General features: G+C 40.8%; 1 protein-coding gene across 3 annotated transcripts in view; it reads left to right on the top strand.

Moving 5' to 3' along the window:
- ATRX (ATRX chromatin remodeler) overlaps positions 1 to 19,882 on the top strand; it is a 68,720-nt gene that overhangs the window by 43,878 nt on the left and 4,960 nt on the right. For all 3 annotated transcript variants that reach the window (XM_084213265.1, XM_084213264.1, XM_084213263.1), the window contains 12 exons: positions 4,345 to 4,482; positions 5,122 to 5,297; positions 6,400 to 6,517; positions 7,056 to 7,186; positions 7,479 to 7,567; positions 7,742 to 7,911; positions 8,799 to 8,952; positions 9,263 to 9,366; positions 10,835 to 10,943; positions 11,945 to 12,122; positions 13,868 to 14,062; positions 18,581 to 18,730. In XM_084213265.1, the coding sequence (XP_084069391.1) occupies positions 4,345 to 4,482; positions 5,122 to 5,297; positions 6,400 to 6,517; positions 7,056 to 7,186; positions 7,479 to 7,567; positions 7,742 to 7,911; positions 8,799 to 8,952; positions 9,263 to 9,366; positions 10,835 to 10,943; positions 11,945 to 12,122; positions 13,868 to 14,062; positions 18,581 to 18,730 (1,712 nt within the window). The remainder of the gene's footprint in view (positions 1 to 4,344; positions 4,483 to 5,121; positions 5,298 to 6,399; positions 6,518 to 7,055; positions 7,187 to 7,478; positions 7,568 to 7,741; positions 7,912 to 8,798; positions 8,953 to 9,262; positions 9,367 to 10,834; positions 10,944 to 11,944; positions 12,123 to 13,867; positions 14,063 to 18,580; positions 18,731 to 19,882) is intronic.

Here is a 19,882-nt window from a genome sequence, read left to right as displayed (position 1 = left end):
CAGTCTTGGGAGACAGATGTCTGGTTTGAGCTGAACTGAATTTAGCAAACTTATGTCAACAAGTTTGGAAGCATTTGTAAGTATTCTGGGTTGATATAACTGATTTCTCAGGTGGTCCCTAAAAGGACTAAAAATTTTAGGATTAGGAAGGGTCACCAAAATAGCAGAATTTCCCTACAAATTCTGAACTGGCAACTGATACCTAAAAAAAATTAGGGTTATGCAGAGTGTCTTACAAGCTGGTTTTAAAAGTTTTTGCAACTGTGTTGTACTGTTGGTATTTCTCCTTGAGAATGCAGGTGTGGAAGGCAGAGTGAGTGGAGTAGGGTTTTCTTGGATTTTAATTATCTGATGGACAGTGTGTGATTAATTTTCTCTTTTTTTTCCCCTCTTTCTGATTGGTAATTGTACTTATTGAGCTTGATTGGTGAAATTTCCTACTAAATTCTGTTCTAACAGAAAAAAGAATTTATTCTAAGGGGGGAAAAATACCTTCATGATTTTTGGCATTGGCCAAGTGGAACTGGCATCTCCAGCTCTGCAGAAATCCTGTTGGAGCAGCTAAAACATTAATTAATTTTCTGCCAGCTTGACTAAGTCATACAATGGCTGTGGAGTCAGGGCAGCTCCAGTACAACATCTGATGAACTATTTTAACTGGTTTTGTTGATATCTCATGTGTTTATTCCACACACATTATTTAAGCAATGCAGGAAATGCACTTCTTGCCAATGGGTTGACTCCTCCTATCTAAGCTGTAGTTACTAAGAACAAAAAAAAACCCAACAACAAACCAAAAAAGAGGGGGGAACCCTGTTCTGTCAGTGCTATTCTGTATCTGATTTTCTCAGGATATTGCATTTATTGGGAATATTGTCAGGGAAGTGAAAGCTGAGTGAGAAAAGGTGTGAATTGCTGTCTCAAAGCAGTGGTGACAGGACAGTAATTCTGTATTTAGTGGGTCTTGTTCTGGTGCAGAACAAGATGAAATAAAATGTTACACAATAACTGATCTTGGTGGGGTTTTTTTCCTGGTGGAAAATGTAAGGGAGGACAAACATAAGGGTTGTTACCATGTGTCTTTGCAGCAACATTGTCCCTTCATGGGTTTGTGTTGTCTAAGCCCAAAAATTCTGGACTGTGGGGTGTTAGGAGGAGGCAGTGGCTGGTGTAGCCTTCCCTGTGCCATCCCATGGGTTTTACATCCTGCTGTGTCTGTTCTCCTTCCAGAGCTCTCCAGGCACTGGCACAGAGCAGTGTTTGGGCTTTGCTCGTGCCTTTGTGTACTTTAATTGAGTTTGGAAGCTGCAGCACATTGACCCTCTGAGATTTTGGATAATTCCAGATGAACATGGAGCTTCTGTTCTCTTCTAGGACTGGTGATAGAGTGCAGTCAGACCATTGGGAAAGCCAGCCTTGAAATAACTCCTTAATTATTTTGGTAGAATCACAGAAACTTCAAGGTTGGAAAAGACCTCCAGGGTGGAGTGCAGACTCACCATGCCCACTCAACTGTGCCCTGATCTTCCATGTCTGCTCATTTTTTGAACACTTCAGGGGTGATGACTCCCCCACCTCCCTGGGCAGTTCCTTCTATGCTTAACCAGCCTTTCAGTGAAGAAATTTTCCTAATATCCAGCCTGAACCTCTCCTGGCACTACTTGAGGGCATGTCATGTTGCCTCATCCCTTTCTCTATTTTAACTAATTGCAGGAAGACAGAAGTGTTTGTGTGTTGTTACCCATTAATTTTTGGAGCCAAACCTTGGCCTCTGGGAGCACTTCCCATTCAAAAAGCTGCAAAATTGGGATTTAATGAGATGTGTCTGGTGAATACTGCTGGGGTAGGACACTGCATAGGAGAGGCTTGTGTTGCACTGTCAAGGGGAGCAGAGGGGGAAGGTTTAGCCAAAGTTTATGGGTGGAGAAGTGATTTCATGAATTAACCAGCTCAGCTATGTGGAAGAATGGCAGGATTTTACACACATGCAGGGTTTGCAGGCTGCCTTGTGCCACTGCTGAAGGGCTGTTGGTTATTGATCATTGCTGTGCTCTGCTTGAAGAACTTCAGTCACTTAAATTTTTTTTTTTACTTGTTGCTACTAACAAAAATTCTGGTACTGTTTAACTTGGATACTTCTCTTTAATTGGCACTTGTATGAAGTTCTTGTAGACTTCAGAGGAACAGGAGAACTGTGTGTATCTATCTATATCTGTCTTTTATGTATTTTAATATATTAACATGTGCAAGTACAGTCAGGAGAGTGAGAAGATGACTTTGAGGAAGGATTGCATGAGTAGGACTTTTTAGCCTAGGAAAAAAAATACTAAAATTTTCCACCATTTAAGAGCTGGTTAATGAAAGAAGTGTTGTTAGTTGGTTTTGACATGATCAGGAGAAAGGAAAGGGCAGAATTTATTCAGATCTGTAGCAAATTGGGTGTTGCTGCACAGTGTTTTAGCAAGAGAGGGGCTCTGGAGTTTCCCACTTCTGTCAGGTCTGCCCCCTTCTCATAACCCTAATCTCAGATGGAGAAAATGATCTAAATGATCCCCTGAGGTCCCTTTAAGCTTTACATTCCTTTATCATATTTTGAGGAATGTTCTGTCCATAATGATTTGCATTTGTGTTTTGGAAGAACAAGGGAAAAACCCCACAAATGGATGAAAATCTCTGCTGCTGAACTGTAGCCAAGATGTTAGTTCAAGATATCAGTGCTGCATTGCTGCCAAACAAACCATGAATAATTGTACTGAGATGGGGTTTTTTCATATTTTTACTGTCATTCACTTACTCTAAACAGCAGGTTTTGAGGTGGTTTGAAAATTTAATTTTACCTTCATGTGAATGAATCACAATCTTTAATGAAATGAGGACTAGAGAAAGGATCTGTCCCTGCTAGAGATGGTTACTTAAAATTAAAGGAAGGCTGTGTAGACACTCAGTGGTTTTCATTCTGCCAAAACTGGGAAGGTAAAAAGTCATGAAATAATATGGGGAAATGTTTCTGTGGCAGGTGGGAAATTCAGAAATGTATTGGCTTGGATAAGCCTGAGTGCATTTGGAATTCATATGTGGATTTTCATAATTGTCTTCTAGACTTGTTTTAAAAGTTTGGGGTTTGTTTTGTTTGGGTTTTTTGGCTGGGAAAGAAATATCTTCTTGATTCCTTTCTCTTCACATGTAAGATTCAAATCACTTTTAACTCACCTTAAAATGGCATGACTGAGGTGACTGGCACTGGCATGTGTGTGGTCAGAGGTGTAATCAATTCTCTGCTGTTGATCACTGCCCTAGAATTAATTTTATTCTTTAGAAGGCAGCTTGAATTTCGTCTGAGACAAAATATTCTCAGTAAATTATAAAAGATTAAACTGTCCTTGCTGACAAATCCTCCTTTGCTCCTCAAATATTGGCCTTTTTAGTGCTGAATTGCTGAACCCACTTGGTGGCTTTTCTCCAAGGTGCAGCAAATTGTCATGAGCTGCTTTCAGAGCTGAGAGTGCTGGAACTGAGGTCAGGTTTAGAGCTGGTAAAACATTTATTCTGAGTTCCTACTTGGATCCTAGAATATCTTTTACTTCATTTTCAAGGAAAGAAATTCCAGAAATTGTGCTAAGTCTGAAAACAATTAAGAGTAAGTCTGTTCTGCCAAGTTGGGTATTATTTATCTTATTATTAGAGTTGCTTTGCATGCTGTGGGAATGTGTTGTGGTTTTGACATTCCTTGTGCAGCTCACTTAAACCAGACTGATATTTTATCTCCTGGAAGAAAGCTGAGGACATTCCTGAGGTGACTTCCAGCTGCAAGGTGGCAATTCACTTGTCTGTAATTCAGATCAAATCTGGTTGTGTTTTTTATTATCTAAGACTTCTGATTGCACTCTGTCCCCCTAGTGTTATTCTTGCCTTAATGAAAAATTTCAGGTTACCTGATTTTTGGGTGTTTTGGGATTGCCCAAGTGTCAGTAGATGGCAGCCTAAAGCTGGAGAGAAGGAAGTTTCACTGAGTTTTGACAGGATGGATGGAGGTGCAGCCATGCACAACCAGCAGCAGGAATAGACAATTTTATCAGGAATATTTTGCAGAGCTGGGTTTAATCCTTGCCATGAAGACTTTACAAACAACAGCCTTGATTTTACCAGAGTGGCTCCTCTGAATGCTTGTGCAAAGGCTGAGTGAGAACCCAATCAGTGCTAAAAAAATCTCACCATAAAACACACAAAAATTTTCAAAAAACCCCAAAGTAACATTGGTGTAGAACAAATTTTGGATACTTTAGGCTGTCAGGTTCTTGGTGGCAATGAAATATTGCAGAGAGATTTAATATTGTTTCTTTCCAGGTCCTGACTTCGTGGTGTGTGATGAAGGACACATATTAAAAAATGAAGCATCTGCTGTCTCCAAGGCAATGAATTCTATTAAATCTAGGAGAAGAATAATTCTGACAGGAACACCACTGCAGAATAATCTTATAGAATGTGAGTAGTTGTCTTTTATTTCCTTCAGTGCACTTTTGCCTGTCAGCCATAGAAGATATATGTGGTAGTGTTCACAGGGGTCCCAGGATGTGGGAAGAGATGAGAATCTTGACTCCATGTTTCAGAAGGCTGATTTATTATTATTTTATGATATATATTATATTAAAAGAAAATTATATATTAAAACTATACAAAAGAATAGAAGAAAGGATTTCATCAGAAGGCTAGCAAGGAATAGAAAGGAAATGGAATGATAATAAAATCTTGTGAGTGACCAGAGGGTCTGAGACAGCTGGGCTGTGATTGGCCATTAATTGGAAACAACCACATGAGACCCATCCCAGATCCACCTGCTGCATCCCACAGCAGCAGACAATCATTGTTTGCATTTTATTTCTGAGGCCTCTCAGCTTCTCAGGAGGAAAAATCCTTAGGAAAGGATTTTTCATGTAATATTTCTGTGACAGAAATATTTAGTTTGACTGGAATAAAAGGATTTGAGGCAGTGGAGCTGCCTGCAGAGTTTCTAAGATTCATTGAGAGCTGCATTTAGCTGTGGCACATTTCTTTTCTGTTTGCATGAATCCCAGCACCGTGCTTTCCATTTGGAACCACTCAAGTATGACCTGTTTCTCCTAGATCACTGCATGGTTAACTTCATCAAGGAGAACTTGCTGGGCTCCATTAAGGAGTTCCGGAACCGGTTCATCAATCCCATCCAGAACGGGCAGTGCGCCGACTCCACGCCCGTGGACGTCCGGGTGATGAAGAAACGTGCTCACATCCTCTATGAGATGTTGGCTGGCTGTGTTCAGGTGAGAACACTTTGTCCCTAACTCATCCTTTCCCTCCAGAAAATTCTTTTGTCTAACTCTGAAATCACCCAAGTCCTGTAAACTTCTGATTTGAGAGCTCCATAAATCTTTTAACTTAAATATTTTCACTATTTTGCAGGGAAAAAAAATTCACAGTATTTTGCAAGATTGTTAGATCCCTGCATTATTTATGACTAGAAAACTTCATAATTTTTCTCCAAACGTCAATGTATTCTAAAATACAAATATTAGAGGACACAGCTATTTCCTGCTGAGAGACAAGAACGTTTTTTGGTAGAGTAGGACATTAGTTGCTCTGAAACATTCCATTTTAAATCCATATGCACATTTAAGAACTGCCCTAAAGTCTGCACAGAAAGTTGCTAGTCCTAATTTGTCAGTTATTTCTGAACATGTATTTTTTCTGATCTGCAAGAATCAGAACAACTCAAAACAAGAGAGAAGGAAAATTATTCAGGAGTAGTTTGTCAGTTTTGTCAGTTATTTCTGAATGTGTATTTTTTCTGATCTGCAAGAATCAGAACAACTCAAAACAAGAGAGAAGGAAAATTATTCGGGTTCAAAAGGGTGAAGAACTTGTTACTTTCTAGACCTTAGACAAAAAAAGCTTTGGATGGAGCCCACATGGATTTTCTCCAGCCCTGTGCAGAGCAGATGCTGTCCACAGAGAGCAGCTCTGTCTTGTGGTCACTGGGTGAGTGGGGAGACAGAGTAGTGTCAGAGTCAAAAAACCCAAAACAGAGGTAAAATCTGGTTTTAGTATTCTTTAACAAAATCCAAAAGTAGTTTCCAGAGCAGCTTCTAGAGTTGCAGTGAGCTTTGCAAGGACTTGGAACTGGGCATGGGTTTAGCAGCTCATAGACTTTGGCCTAGGGAGCTCCTGAGTAGGGCAGGTGGGTTCCTGCTGCAGGGCCTTAATAAATTGTATTTCTGGACTGATTTTTCCCCCTCTGGGGCTGAGAGCACCAGGATCACCATCCCTGATCCACAGTGATTTGTCCTTTGAGATGCCCCAAATGCTGAAGCTCTCAGGAGTGCTTGCCATGTTTCTGTGACTGAAGCAGTGTCTGTGAAATTGCAGAGGAAGGATTACACAGCATTAACCAAGTTCCTGCCCCCCAAGTATGAGTACGTGCTCGAGGTGAGGATGACTCCCATCCAGTGCAAGCTCTACCAGTATTACCTGGATCATCTGACAGGTACGTGCCTGCAGCTCTGATGGCATTTAACAAGGGGCATTTTGCCACAGTTGCTAGGTGAAAATCAACTTTCTGGACATTGTTCTATGCACTTAAGTGCTTGGACAACAGAAAAATCTTTTTTTTTTGTAGTAGAATACTGCAGCGTTACAGGTCATTAAAGGTAGCTCAGATTAGTTAGATTCATTGAGACTCAAATGGTCCACCTTGGGCTGCCTTTACAAATCCTAAATAGACAAGTCTGTCTTTTTAAAAGGTTTTATGTACATTCCTGTACTGGGGAGCAATGTGCTTTTATGTGAGAAATGTAATAATGTTTCTCATTATCAAGAAAAAGGAGAAAATCTAATTTTGACAACTTTAACTGGGAATAAAAATGGCTGTGAGTGAGTAATTTGAGTCCTTTTACAAGAGATGTTGCAGTATGATGTGCAGCTGGAAAGAACACTCAGATGTGCTGTGCTGGGCTCTTCAAAGGGGAGCAGAGTGTGGCAAACTCACTTCAGGGCTCACTCTAAAACCTGAACTTTATTGTCAGGTGTAGGTGGTGGCAATGAAGGTGGAAGAGGCAAAGCTGGAGCTAAACTATTCCAGGATTTCCAGATGTTGAGCAGAATCTGGACTCACCCTTGGTGTTTGCAGCTGGACTATATTAGCAAAGAAAATAAGGTAAATTAGATATATCAAAATACTCTCACTTGAAAACTTTCCAAATGAGCTCTGCCAAACTGTAGGTAAAGTTTCATCAAATTAATGGAAATCTTTGTTGCTGTGGGGTCATTTTGCTGCTGGTTTTGTCATATTTTTCTTGCTGGGTATGTTGTCATTCTTAAAACATTTTGCAAGGCCAGGCCTTTGTAGAACTTACCATTGTTTAAATGAAGAGTGAGCAGATGGCTAAAGGTTTAATAAAAGCTTCTGGGTGAACATGGTTAATAATTTCTGTTTTTTCTCTTTTGAGGGCTATTTTGATGAAGACAGCATGGATGACTTCATAGCTTCAGATTCAGATGAAACTTCCATGAGCTTAAGTTCTGATGATTATGCAAAGTAATTGACCTTTTATTTAGTTTGTTGGTGTTGTTTCCCTTATAGAACTGATTTCTATAAAGTGAATGCTCATTTTGCATTTGATGTGTCTGTTAGAATATGTTTTCAGTGTTTTTATCTTTCAGTGGGATTTAAAAAAAAGAAAATAATGGGGTGTTTAATGTTGCTTTTTAGGAAAAAAAAATCCAAGGGGAAAAAGGTGACAAAAGAGTGTAGCTCAAGTGGAAGTGGCAGTGATAATGATGTTGAAGTGATTAAAGTCTGGAATTCAAGATCTCGTGGAGGTGGGGAAGGAAATGTAGAAGATCTTACAAACAACCCAGCATCAACAAAGTCAGATGAAGGTGAGGATGACACAGAGTGGTGAAAACGTGAGGCAGCTTCATTGTGCAAAAGGCAATTTGAGAGGGCTCCAGCAATTCTGCTGTGTGGCAGAATGGCAAATTCTTCAATTCACAGTCACAGCTCCTGCTACTTCTGATGATGTATTTACCCTGGAAAAGCAAGGGGCATCAGCTCAGAACTTGGGGGTTTGGAGGCAGGGAAGCTGCACAGTGAAATTTTTAAATTAAGAAGTACAAAATTATATAACCTGGAAGATTAATGGAAAGATTAGGAAATATATCTGTCATAATTTGTTGCATCTGGAATTTGAATTGGATGCTGAGCAAGCAGATCCAGTGCAGCAGGAACACAAGACCTTTTTAAAGTTGTTATTCAAACTTCTTACAGCTGCACACTTTATTTTTGTTTTTTTCTTGTAATAATCTAGCTTTTGTCTTGTATCTGGTATCACAGAGATAATTTTCTGATTCTATTATTTCATGTGTGTCTAATCTCTTTCCCTGAGTAATTTAAAATTTTTGGGAGAGTTCAGGTGAGAATTCTTTTTTTTGCCCCCATCCCAGTGACAACATCTTGTAAATGTGTAAGGGGTGGAGGGTGTTGTATGTAACAGAGATTTCACAGAGATCAAATGTGTTAAAGGAATTACATTTTAGGCAGGCTGAATTTCTGTCTCTGCATCCCTTAAATATTTAACTCTTGTAATTGCTGGTGGTGCAAATGCTGTTTTTTCTTTGTCTTTTTAACTCTTTCATACCAGTTAAGTCTGATAATGAGGGGACAATTCTGTAGTTCAGAGCATTTAAATGAAGACCATGTTCTCATGTTTATTTCTTTTTCTTTGGTGTTTTTTTTTTTTTTTTGTTGTTTGTTTGTTTTTAAATAGGCAAAGCTACATCCTCTTCCAATCCTGGTAGCCCAGCTCCAGACTGGTACAAAGATTTTGTCACTGATGCAGATGCTGAGGTGTTGGAACATTCTGGCAAAATGGTGCTGCTCTTTGAAATCCTCCGGATGGCAGAGGAGCTGGGAGACAAAGTGTAAGTTCTGGACCTGTCATTGAAGACTTCAGGAATATATTCTATTACAGTCATATATATATATAAAATATATATCAGTCTGACAGTGTTCCCCATCCATCCTCTCTTCATTCTGCTGTTTTCTGAAGCAGACAAGCATGGTGCACTCATTTTTGTCAGGGATCTTCCCACACCTGCTCGTGCCCCACTGAAATCTTGCTCTGTTTGTCTCAAAGGTCGTATCAGAGGGAGGAGGGAACCAAAATGAAGCAGTGCAACAATTAAAACAACTCCAGAGATGAATTCTGTGTTTCCCTGTTTCTTTTTTCAGCCTAGTGTTCAGCCAGTCCCTGATATCTCTGGATTTGATAGAAGATTTCCTGGAGCTGGCTAACAGGGAGAAATCTGAGAGAGATCAGCCTCCTATCTACAAAGGTGAGTGTCTCCTTCAACAACTGCAGTGCTCAGAGCTCTTTCCCAAGTCTCTGTTCAGTGCCCATGGAGTGGTTTGAAATCAGTGTTTCCATTAGGATGCTGCATGCTCTGGGCTGCCCCTGAGGCTGGCAGGGTTACTGGGCTCCCCTTGTGGAGACTCTGATTTCACTCTCTGTCATCCAGGGTTCTTCAAGCCTAAGCAGATGAAATGTTCACATCTGAGAGAAGGCATTTTGTTAAATTCTGGTGTGTGGCAGATCCTGATCCTTCCTCCTGGGAGAGAGAGAGTGAAGGGAAATGAGGCTGCTTTAAACCAGTGTGTGAAATGTGGAAAATGTGAATTTAGCGGCAGGTTGGCTTCTGGATTTCATGGGGAACAAGTATTGAATCAGTTATTAACCTAGTGATGCTCAAATGGCATGGAATACCTCACTGAGATGTTCCCAGAGCTCTTGAGGGTGCTGTTCCTCCTTTCCCACAGTTTCATTCCCAGGACATGTGGATTGAAGAACTCCTCCAAGTCTGCTTTTCCTTTCCAGTCTCTCACCAACTCTTCCATGAATTTGCACTTGAGATAAGTGAAAAGTGGCTCAGTGGTGGTGACTGGAGATCTCCAGGATGTGTCTATCACAGATTTATTGTTCCTGCCTGTTGCTTCCTATTCTGAATTTTGTCATCTCAGACATTACAAGGTGTCTTTTTGAGGAGCTGTGCCTTTATTCTGAGATTTTAGAGGTTGGAGGAGCTCTGCCTTTATTCTGAGATTTTAGAGGCTGGGGTTTTCCATGTGTGGTAGCTCTGGCCAGCAAAACTAGATCATGGCAAGGTTCACCCTTCCTGACAGAACTCACCAATCTGCCTCTCTCAATGGCTTTAACTGAGCAGTGCTGCTCCCAAAACCATTGTTTTCTTTATGGGATATTAATTTTGTGTACAAATACCTTGATGGCCAGAGAAGATGGAAGATTACTGAGAGAAGAAAATCCTCCATCAGCTGTAGTTATTTTTTCCCCCAATCTGACAGGGTAATTAAACCCAAAGATTTTGCTGGGTTTTAGTTTCAAAATGAGTTTGACCCTTGAAATCTCCTTTGGAGCATTGACTTCTCAGTGCTGGTTGTGTGGGAGACTGACACTGGTGCTGTAATGTGAACCTGCCTGGATCCATTGGAAAAGTGCAATTAACAGCACCTAAAGATGAGATGTAACAGCATCTTTGGGACTTCTAAAATTAGCTTTGGCTCCCAGTTAAAGCATAGCTCTGCAAATTTATAAATACAGCTAGAAAGTGTGAAAAATAAGAGGACTTCCCCCCACCAAAAAAAGCTCAGATATTTTCAAACAATTAAATTTACATTTAACCTCAGAACTATTTTTTAATTATAAATTTCTGTCTTTAAATTTCAATTGGTTACCATCTGGTTATTTACACCATCAGCATTTTCATACCTTGCCTGTTGCATTTGCAGGTGAAGGAAAATGGTTCAGAAATATTGATTATTATCGCTTGGATGGCTCAACCACAGCTCAGTCCAGAAAGAAATGGGCTGAGGAGTTTAATGATGAAACCAATGTGAGGTGAGATCTTTTCTGAGATATATATGCTTTATTTCCCCCTTTTTCTTTCTTTTGTTCCCTAGTTATTTTTACTTTTTTTAGCTTAATGACCTCAGGACCAGGCAAGTGATGATCAGAACTCACACAGAAAAGCTGCAGGAATGTGTTCCTGACTTCAGATCAATCCCATTGTACTCAGCAGAGTTTCCTTGCTATTTTCATTGTCCTTTAGATTGTAACCAACTTAAATCAGAGACTGTGTTTTTATTGCAAGCACTTAAAGGATACAAGGACCTAGGAAGGCTGTGCAGTCCCCTGGGCCACTCAGGAGCAAATGAATTCTTTCAGCTGCTTCCAGAATTGGCTCCCAGCCCTCCACTGCTCCTCCAAAATTGGACTTTCAAGTCTGATTTAGAGAGAGAGGTACAGACTTGTATTTGAATAAAGTTCAGGAGCTTCACCTTCCTAGGTTTGTTTAAAAAATAAAGTATGTAATCATGGTGCAATCATTCATAATGTGCAGGGGGGAAAAGTTAAATTAAGAAGTGAACTAGTCCAGTGTTAATACTTTTAAATAGTTTATTCTGTCAGATGTCTGTCAAGAACTGGTTCCAAGGTGAACCCAAGTGAGATTTTTCTGAATCTCAAAAAACCCAGATATATCAAAGAAAGAGTGTCATTGGAGAGTTACCCTGAAAGTTGGCAGGCTAGGAAGGAGTTTCTATGGCATGGAATCTGCCTGTTTAAAATTATGGTTTAATTTGATATAGCTAATTTCATTAGAGCTTGAAAATGCAAACCCCAAAGTTTTTTCTTCCCCACCAGTTTTTCTTAGCAGCTAATTTGCACAAGGCCTTGCTGTGTATTTTTGGGAGTGTATGTTTTGCTTAAAGTGTTGTTCTAAAATCTGCATCTGCTTTATGCCTAATACATTATTTTAATGAAGTTTTAGAGTTATTTCAGTGTATGAACAACACTTATTTTCCAAAATACCCAAATTTTGCAACTGTTCTCTGTTCCAGAGGCCGCCTGTTTATCATATCCACTAAAGCAGGTTCCCTGGGAATAAACCTGGTGGCTGCTAACAGAGTCATCATCTTTGATGCCTCCTGGAACCCCTCCTATGACATCCAGAGCATCTTCAGGGTCTATCGCTTTGGGCAGAACAAGCCTGTCTTTGTCTACAGGTTTTTGGCTCAGGTACTTTCCTGCCTTCACTTTCTGGGCTCTTTCATCCTGCAGTCAAATTTGGGAGCTGGGACTGTGGGGACTGTGCCTCTTTGGGCTGTGTTGGGGTCTGTAGTGACCCAAGTTGATCCAGTCATATTCCAGCTCTGATCTGGAGCAGGGTTTGGCCACTGGAGCAGCTCATGAAGGAAAAGGTGGTAAAATAAATGTCACATTATTTGCTGTGATGTACCTCAGCTCTCTCCACAGAGAGCAGGCAGGCACAACTTCCTCAGGATATTTCCTGAGAATTGCAGCGAGGAACCTCAGAGAAAGAGAGGACAATTCTTATCTCTATTCTTTGCACCTGTTGTTTTGCACATGTGGAATGTGTTAGGAAAATTATTTACCTGAAGGGAGTTCTTCATTCAGTTCTAGTGATGGTTGTTTATATTGATTGGCCTATTAGGTCCAAGCTGTGTCATGTCTGTCAGAGACTGTCATGGGTTTTTTCAGTAGTATTCTTGTAGTATCTCTTTAGTAGAGTATCTCTTTAATATTGTGTAGTATAGTGTAATATAATTTTAATAAAGCAATTGTTCAGCATCCTAAATCATAGAGTCAATGCCAATAATTCCCTGCATCAGGAGCTCCCTACATTCCATACTAAGTCCCCCTTGTCTGACACTTCATTAACCCAAATTCTGGAATTCCACCAGTGATTTTCATGTCCAGACCAGACTCAGAACAGGAGTCTCAGCCTTTTTGATTTGCACACCACTCAAAACTCTGAATGGAGCAGTCCCTGCAGAGGATGGTGGTGTTGTTGTTAGGGAATAGCCCTGCTCTGGGCAGCTCCTGATGGTCCAACTGCAGTGAAACCACATGGATAGAAGTGAATTTTTGTAAAAAGGCATGCAGTCTTACTTGAAAACTCATAGCACACCCTGCAGATGTTAAAGATGGGTAATACCTTGGGTGGACACTGACCTTTGTTTTATGGAAGGCCATTGTTTCTGTTAGGAAGTGCCTCTTCAGCTTCTGCTCCCTCAGGTGTGGCAGAGGAGCCTGGAGCCCTTTCCCAGGAGCACTTAACCCTTGATCCAGGCACTCTTTCCATCCCAGCTGAAGCAGATCCTTGTCTGGGACATGTTACTGTCACAAATGGGCTTTTTCTTCAGGCTTCAGTTTATTTTTGTAGTTTTCTCTGTGCACTTTTGAACTGTTGATATCCTTTTTAAATTATGCTGTTCAGAACAGGCTGTGCTGTTCTCGTCCTTCTCAGTCATCTTTTTTTTTTTTTTCAGAAATAAGTAATTTTCCTTTTTTTCATCAAAGATCTAATTTTTTTGTACACAGCTGTGGTGAATTAGGCTTGACTGCCTCCCTTTCCCTCTCCCCTCCAGCACAGTGATATGGTATCTGTTTTCCTTTTCACAGGCTGCTCAAAGCAGCAAAATAAGGTACATGCTGTGAAAATTGCCATTTTTGGGTGAAAATCCTACTTTGGGGAATTGAAACAAAACTGCATCTCTTAAAAACACCACCAAAAGACCAATTTTCTTGCTCTAGTCAACATCTAGATGACATCTGTCCCATGCACAATTCCTGCTGGGAAGGAGGGAGGTTTTTCCTTTTATTGCTCAGCAAACAAACGGCTTCAAAGTGGCAGAAACACAGTCAGGGAAAGGAGGCAGAGAGAACTGCTGGGAGGCTCTTTGGGCTGTTTGACACCTGTGAGTGTTGCTGTGGGTGAGCAGTGGCTGTTGTGTGTTCAGGGAACCATGGAGGACAAGATCTACGACCGGCAGGTGACGAAGCAGTCGCTGTCCTTCAGGGTGGTGGACCAGCAGCAGGTGGAGCGGCACTTCACCATGAACGAGCTCACTGAGCTCTACACCTTTGAGCCAGACCTGCTGGATGACCCCAACTCCGAGAAGAAGAAGAAGAGGGACACCCCCATGCTGCCAAAAGTGAGTGGTGGCCATCAGCAGGAGTTTTGTGCTGTAAAAACAACCTGGGTGTGTTGAAGTGTGTTGCGGGTTGGTAGCGTAGAGCAGCGCTGGCTGCTTCGGAGGGGAGGTGAAGAGCAGGAAACACAATAAAATCATAATTAATAAACAAACCCTTAATGAGCTGGGTGAGGAGTTTCCTCTCAGTGTAATTGACATTATGAAAGACTCATTAAAAGATCCAACTTTTAAGTCAGAACAAACAAAGACACTTTTTCACACATTTTGAATGAATAGAAGTTTTACTGCATGAAACTGAGGAAAATTCAAATTGGCATCTGAGTGGGTGCTGGTGAGACCCAGCACAACCTCAGTTTGTGAGAACACATCTGTGAGGTGGCACTGGAGCTAAGAGTCATCTTAATGCATATTTCCCTTTGCCAGGACTTCTTGGGTTTTAGTTCCCTATTTAACTTCCTTTAGTAGAGATAAGGTAGAGATAAGAGTTGCACTCAGGTAAGACTAAACTTTAGGGGAAAGAATAACTTGTTCCATTATTTTATTCTTTTTCTCCAAGTCAGTTTGTATTTAAGATTAGGCTGTGGGTTTATGTTTCATTTCTAGTCTCTGTGTTTGTGAGCTGCTAAAGACTAATTGATCCTTTAGGTGTTGTGGAATTCTCTGCTTCTTGCCATTTGGAATACATCAGGGGTGGCCAGTGGTTCATGAACTGGTTAAATTTCTGTGGTTTGGTCACTCTGCAGTGTCTGGGCATGATATTATATAATTAATAGTGTTTTATCTTTTCTTTACGTTCTTAATTAATGCTTTGTGCATTTGTGCCTCCACCAAGAGAACCAATGCAACACCATTTGCTGATGCTGCTTCTTATTTTAACAAATGCAAAAATAACCCAAAAAACTTGTGAAGCAATTGAATCTGTTAACTTGAAGCATTGATCAATCCAATGCAATAATTCTATTTTGAAGGTTTCTGGTTTTCTATTACAAAATAAATCAGTTAATGAATGTGTTTATAAACTCAAAGCTCGCTCCATCTCTCAGTTTTATGCATTAAGTTCCATATTAATGCCATCATCAGTGTAAGGTTTGTGAAAGTCAAGTTGAATATGAGCTTTTAACCATTTCCTGCATGCAAATAGAGCAAATGTGGGGACTGGACTTATTTTTGTGTTGTCTCATGGTTTTAGCAGATAGTATTTTGTCCTCCTGAAGATGTGCATCTCAGTACATGCTGTGTGCAAATTTCTAATTCCCTTTTTGTTTGATGGCTGAAAAGGCTGTAAATAATCAAGTAAATTCATCTGTGCAAGGTTCCTCAGCCATGACCTCTGTTAACTATCCCTTATTTCAGTGTGATTTTAGCAAAGCTGCATCATTCAGCTTGGTTAATAATCTCCTTAACAATTAATTTAACAACACACAGCATTTTTTTTTAGGTTGATTAAAAAATGTATTGATAGGAACACATTTTATTGTAACATCAAGTAATTACCCAGCATTTAGAGATAAGAATTCTCTTTAAGATCCTGTAACATGAGGGCTGGGTAAAAATACCACATTTTGTGCTTTTACATTGTTTTAGAGTGCCAGGGGAGAGCAGAGTCCTCAGAACATGGGGACAAGGAGGTTTGAAAATGCACCTTTTAGAACTGCCCCTTTCTGGGAGGGAATTGTGAGCAGCAATTAGGGGAAATATGTTCCATCTTTTCTCCAACCATCTGAGCACAAATGTGGAAAAACCTGTGGGGATAATTGGTTTTCTTCTCAGAAACCTGCCTGGCTCCAGGGCATCCCACAGTGGGAAGGGTCTGCAGGAATCCTTCAGCCAGAATTCCTGTGGGATGAGGAGGAATAATTCAGAGCTGAGTGTTGGGGTTCTTCTGACTCCTTTTGAACTTCCTGGATGGAAGAAAAAAAACCAAATATTTAATTCTTGTGTTTTAAATGGGATGGGAGAATTCATTCTGTATTGTTTTAAAAGTCTGCAAGTGAAAAAACAAATCCTGCTTGGTTTTAAACTAGATCCTTGAGAATTTTGGCTTCACAACATCCAGCTTTGAGTCCAAGAGCAGTTTTCTTGGAAAGTGCTGTTAAGGGGGGAGAAGGTATTGAATGCTTTTATTTTCTGTAAAAATGACAGCACAGATGTGCAGTCTGTTGTTTTCCTGGAAGATGATTCAAATTTCATGGCCAGTTTTAATTGGAGCAGCAGTTTTGTGCCCTCTGTGGTCTAACAAGACCTTGGGGTGTGGAGATTCTCAGGGAAGAAATGCCTGTGGTGCTCCAGCCCCATCTGCAGGGCTCAGAAACGGCTTCTGGTCTTCAGCTCTGCAGATACTTGGGGTTAGCAGAATATTTGTAATACCAGTGTGGTTCACATCAGTTATTTACTCTTCATTTCCATTGTTTGATTTCATTCATCCCCTATCCCTGCCCAGCTGGAAAGGGCTGCTTTGGAATTTCAGTCCAAAAAAGGTTTCTTAAGGTTGAATGATCACTTGGTCACCTTTGATTTATTGAAGTATAGAAAAAAGGATATATTTCTGTAATTATATAGAATTATAATTATAATTTCCAGAACAGTTCAGTACAGCCCATGAGCTGGACAAAGGCAGTGTTGGGGCACTGGGTGTCCCTCAGAACTGGCCCTGCTGTTGCACCCCTGCCCTGGGCTCGTTCCCCATTCCTCATTCAGGGAATTAGACTTTTTTATTGATGTGAAATGAAGACTTGGCTCAGTTGAGGCCATGTAATGCAGATTGGAAAAGCAGATTAAAGTCACAGTTCAGGTTCAGTGGATATGGTATCAGTATTTTATGCTACCTCAGGACAGGGACATGAGGTTTATTGTGCTTCCATACTCAGGGACAGCTTTGTGAATTTTGATCTCAGGATTAGAAGAGTTTGCTTCTTATTTAATTTTTTTACTTTTATTTTTAGCTTTAGTATTAAACATTCAGCTGGTTGAGAAAAAACTGTGAATTACAACATAAATTGCATTCATTTATGGAAGATTTCCTTTCTAATACAGTGATCTCTCTCTAGCATTTACTTTCCATCAGGACTTTAAAAAGACAATTTTTTTAAAAAATTCAAACCCCTTTTTCAGTCTCTCTTCATATTTTCATTCATCACCAGGATTTCATCCTAAAGCTTACAAACCAATTGATAATCATCATTCTATCCACAAGCTAAACAAATGTAAAGAAATAATTATTCTGATGGGTTTTTATGTGTAAGGTGGGTTTATTATTTTTTTTCTTGTAAGATTGAATTAAATGCATCCCTGTTTTCAAGCTCTCATCATTAAAGTCAACACAAAATAAAGTTTAGGCAAAGAAAAGCAAAGCCCCAGTTGGATGTAAATGAAAGCACATTTGGAGGGCTGTGCTGGGTTAAATTCCAGGGCTGTTTGCAGCCCTGCTGTTCCCAGGGCAGTTCCTCAGCCACCTCCTCTGGGCTTTGTGTCCTCCCCATCCCTGGGCTGGCAGCACCCCCGTGCTCTGCTCCCCGTGCCCTGCAGGGTGCAAACCCCCCGGGATATTCTGGGAGGAGCTGGTGATGGAACATTCACACCAAACAGGAGGGTGGGACAAGGAGCAGCTCCTTGAGAATTGGTTAATGTAATTAACATTTCAAGCACCCAGAAGCAAACAGCTTTGTGGAGCTGCTGTGACAGAACCCCTGGTCAGGAATTCCAGACTCAGTTCCCAGAGTGGCTGCAGAAATCTCTTTGTTTGTGGGGACTTTTTGCAGTCATTGTTCAGCCGAGATTCTAAAATGCCAGGGTGGGGTGGGCTGGATTCCTGCCTGTGCAAACCCTGGCACAGTGAGGGCAGGACCTGGAGGGGCTCAGATTCCTCCTGGGCTGTAATTCCTCTCAGGAGTGGCTCAGTGATGTTTTCATATGAGCAATTTTAGCCTGAACTTTGAGGTGTGTTGGAGCTTCCTTAATTCATGAAGCTCATCAGGCACACAAGTCATGTCACAAACCCTGTGCAAGAATGACCTTAGGAAAGGAGCTCCTGAGGAGCAGCAGGGACAATTCTTCATAGTCCTGTGGGGATCTCTCTCTTCATCTTCTGCAGCATCACCTTGCCTGTCAGACAAAAAGGTTTGACTAAAAAAAAATTGGAGATGTGGGACCCAAAGTAGTGCTCAGTGTTTGGAAGCTGTAGAGCTGCTGTTTCTGTAGAATAAATGCAGATGTATTGATGGGTCCTATCTGTTGTCCAGGAAAAGCCACTGAGAACATTCCATTCTTTTTAGGTGCATTTATTGTTGTGGAATCTGAGTGCATTCCTGTGGTTTATGAAGTGACTGCACTGTCATCTCTGCAACAGATTGTTAAACCATTGCTCTCCCTCTGAGGAAAATTGTACTTTTCAATGATTTCCACATTTTATTGTGCTGTGGAGTGCTGATAGCTGCTGTGTGTGGAATGGGGAGGGAGCAGGAGGGGGGACACGGGGCAGAGCTGCTGAGTGACTCCTCCTTCATCCCCTGCTTTGAACAGGACACCATCCTGGCAGAGCTGCTCCAGATCAACAAGGAGTACATCGTTGGGTACCACGAGCATGACTCACTCCTGGACCATAAGGAGGAGGAGGAACTCACTGAAGAAGAGAGGAAGGCAGCCTGGGCAGAATATGAAGCAGAAAAGAAGGTAAAGCTGTTTCATCTGGTTTATGTATATGAAAATGACCTTTCCAGGTTTAGAATCTCAATAACATTTTCAGTTTGTCTTTGGATAATTAAATACTGTTATAGACCAAGAAATAAATACGTAAAGCAAATATTGACATAGGAGAAATGGAGATACTGTGTCTTCTTGCTCCTTCTGGTTCTTTCTGTTTGCTTTGCTACTTTAATTACAAGTTACTTTTACACCTGCATTTTTTTTCTAATTTATGTTAAAACTCAACTGATGTCCTGTGTAACCCCTCTTTTCCCATTTGAGGGAAAAGAGGGGTTACACAGTGCCTGTCAGGGGCTCTGTGTGACAGTGACACCTTCCTTAGCTAATACACACTTTAGCATATAAACCAGTACTTGATAATACAACAGAAATCTGTGAAATTACAATAAGGTGGAGCCCATTTTGTTACCCTGTGCCCTGTATTGTATCAGATACAGTAGATGGTGATTTATCCTCATTAATTGGGTGTGTGAGGTGCACACACAAAGCTCTTTGTGTTCCTAAAACTAAAGCTTCACCCTTGGCAGGGTCATAAATGGAGTTAATGAGATGCCACCAAGGTTGAAATTCTCAATCAGATTTGTTGGTGTTACCCCAAATTATCTTTTGAATTTCACTGGGCCAGGCACCCTCAAAAGCCTTCCACTAAAAGTAGAAAAAGTGGGTGTATAAATTGCCACTGACCACCTTGAGTGAACTGATGAAAAGGTTTGGGGAGTGAAAAGAAATAGGGAGATAAAGAGTAAAATCTGAAGTTGCCCTGTAAGGAATCCAAATGGGCAATGAGCTTTACATTCCTGAATAAACTGTGCATTTTACTTCTTCAGAATTTCATTACAGGCTGGTCAAACTCTACATTTAGTGGGTTTTCAATATAAAAAATTTGCCTTAACCAACTTAAGCTGTAGTGATAAGCCGTGGTCGTTTATGTATCAAATGCTGACAAGCTGAACCCAGAGATTATTCAAGACTGGAACTTGGATTCCTCTGGGACTGAAACGGGGTTCTGAGCTGAGCTTTGGAGCCCTCCCTGGTGCATGTTCAGGGCTGTCTCTGGGGCTGCCCTGGCTGTGTGCTATTGCAGTTGTCAGGGTTGGTGAGCAGTGCTCTCTGTGTTTT

The sequence above is a fragment of the Fringilla coelebs genome (assembly GCF_963513975.1).
Source record: "Fringilla coelebs genome assembly, chromosome: 11".
Classification (NCBI taxonomy): domain Eukaryota; kingdom Metazoa; phylum Chordata; class Aves; order Passeriformes; family Fringillidae; genus Fringilla; species Fringilla coelebs.
Note: the sequence above shows the minus strand (reverse complement) of the source record. Positions and strands in the feature narration are given on the sequence as shown.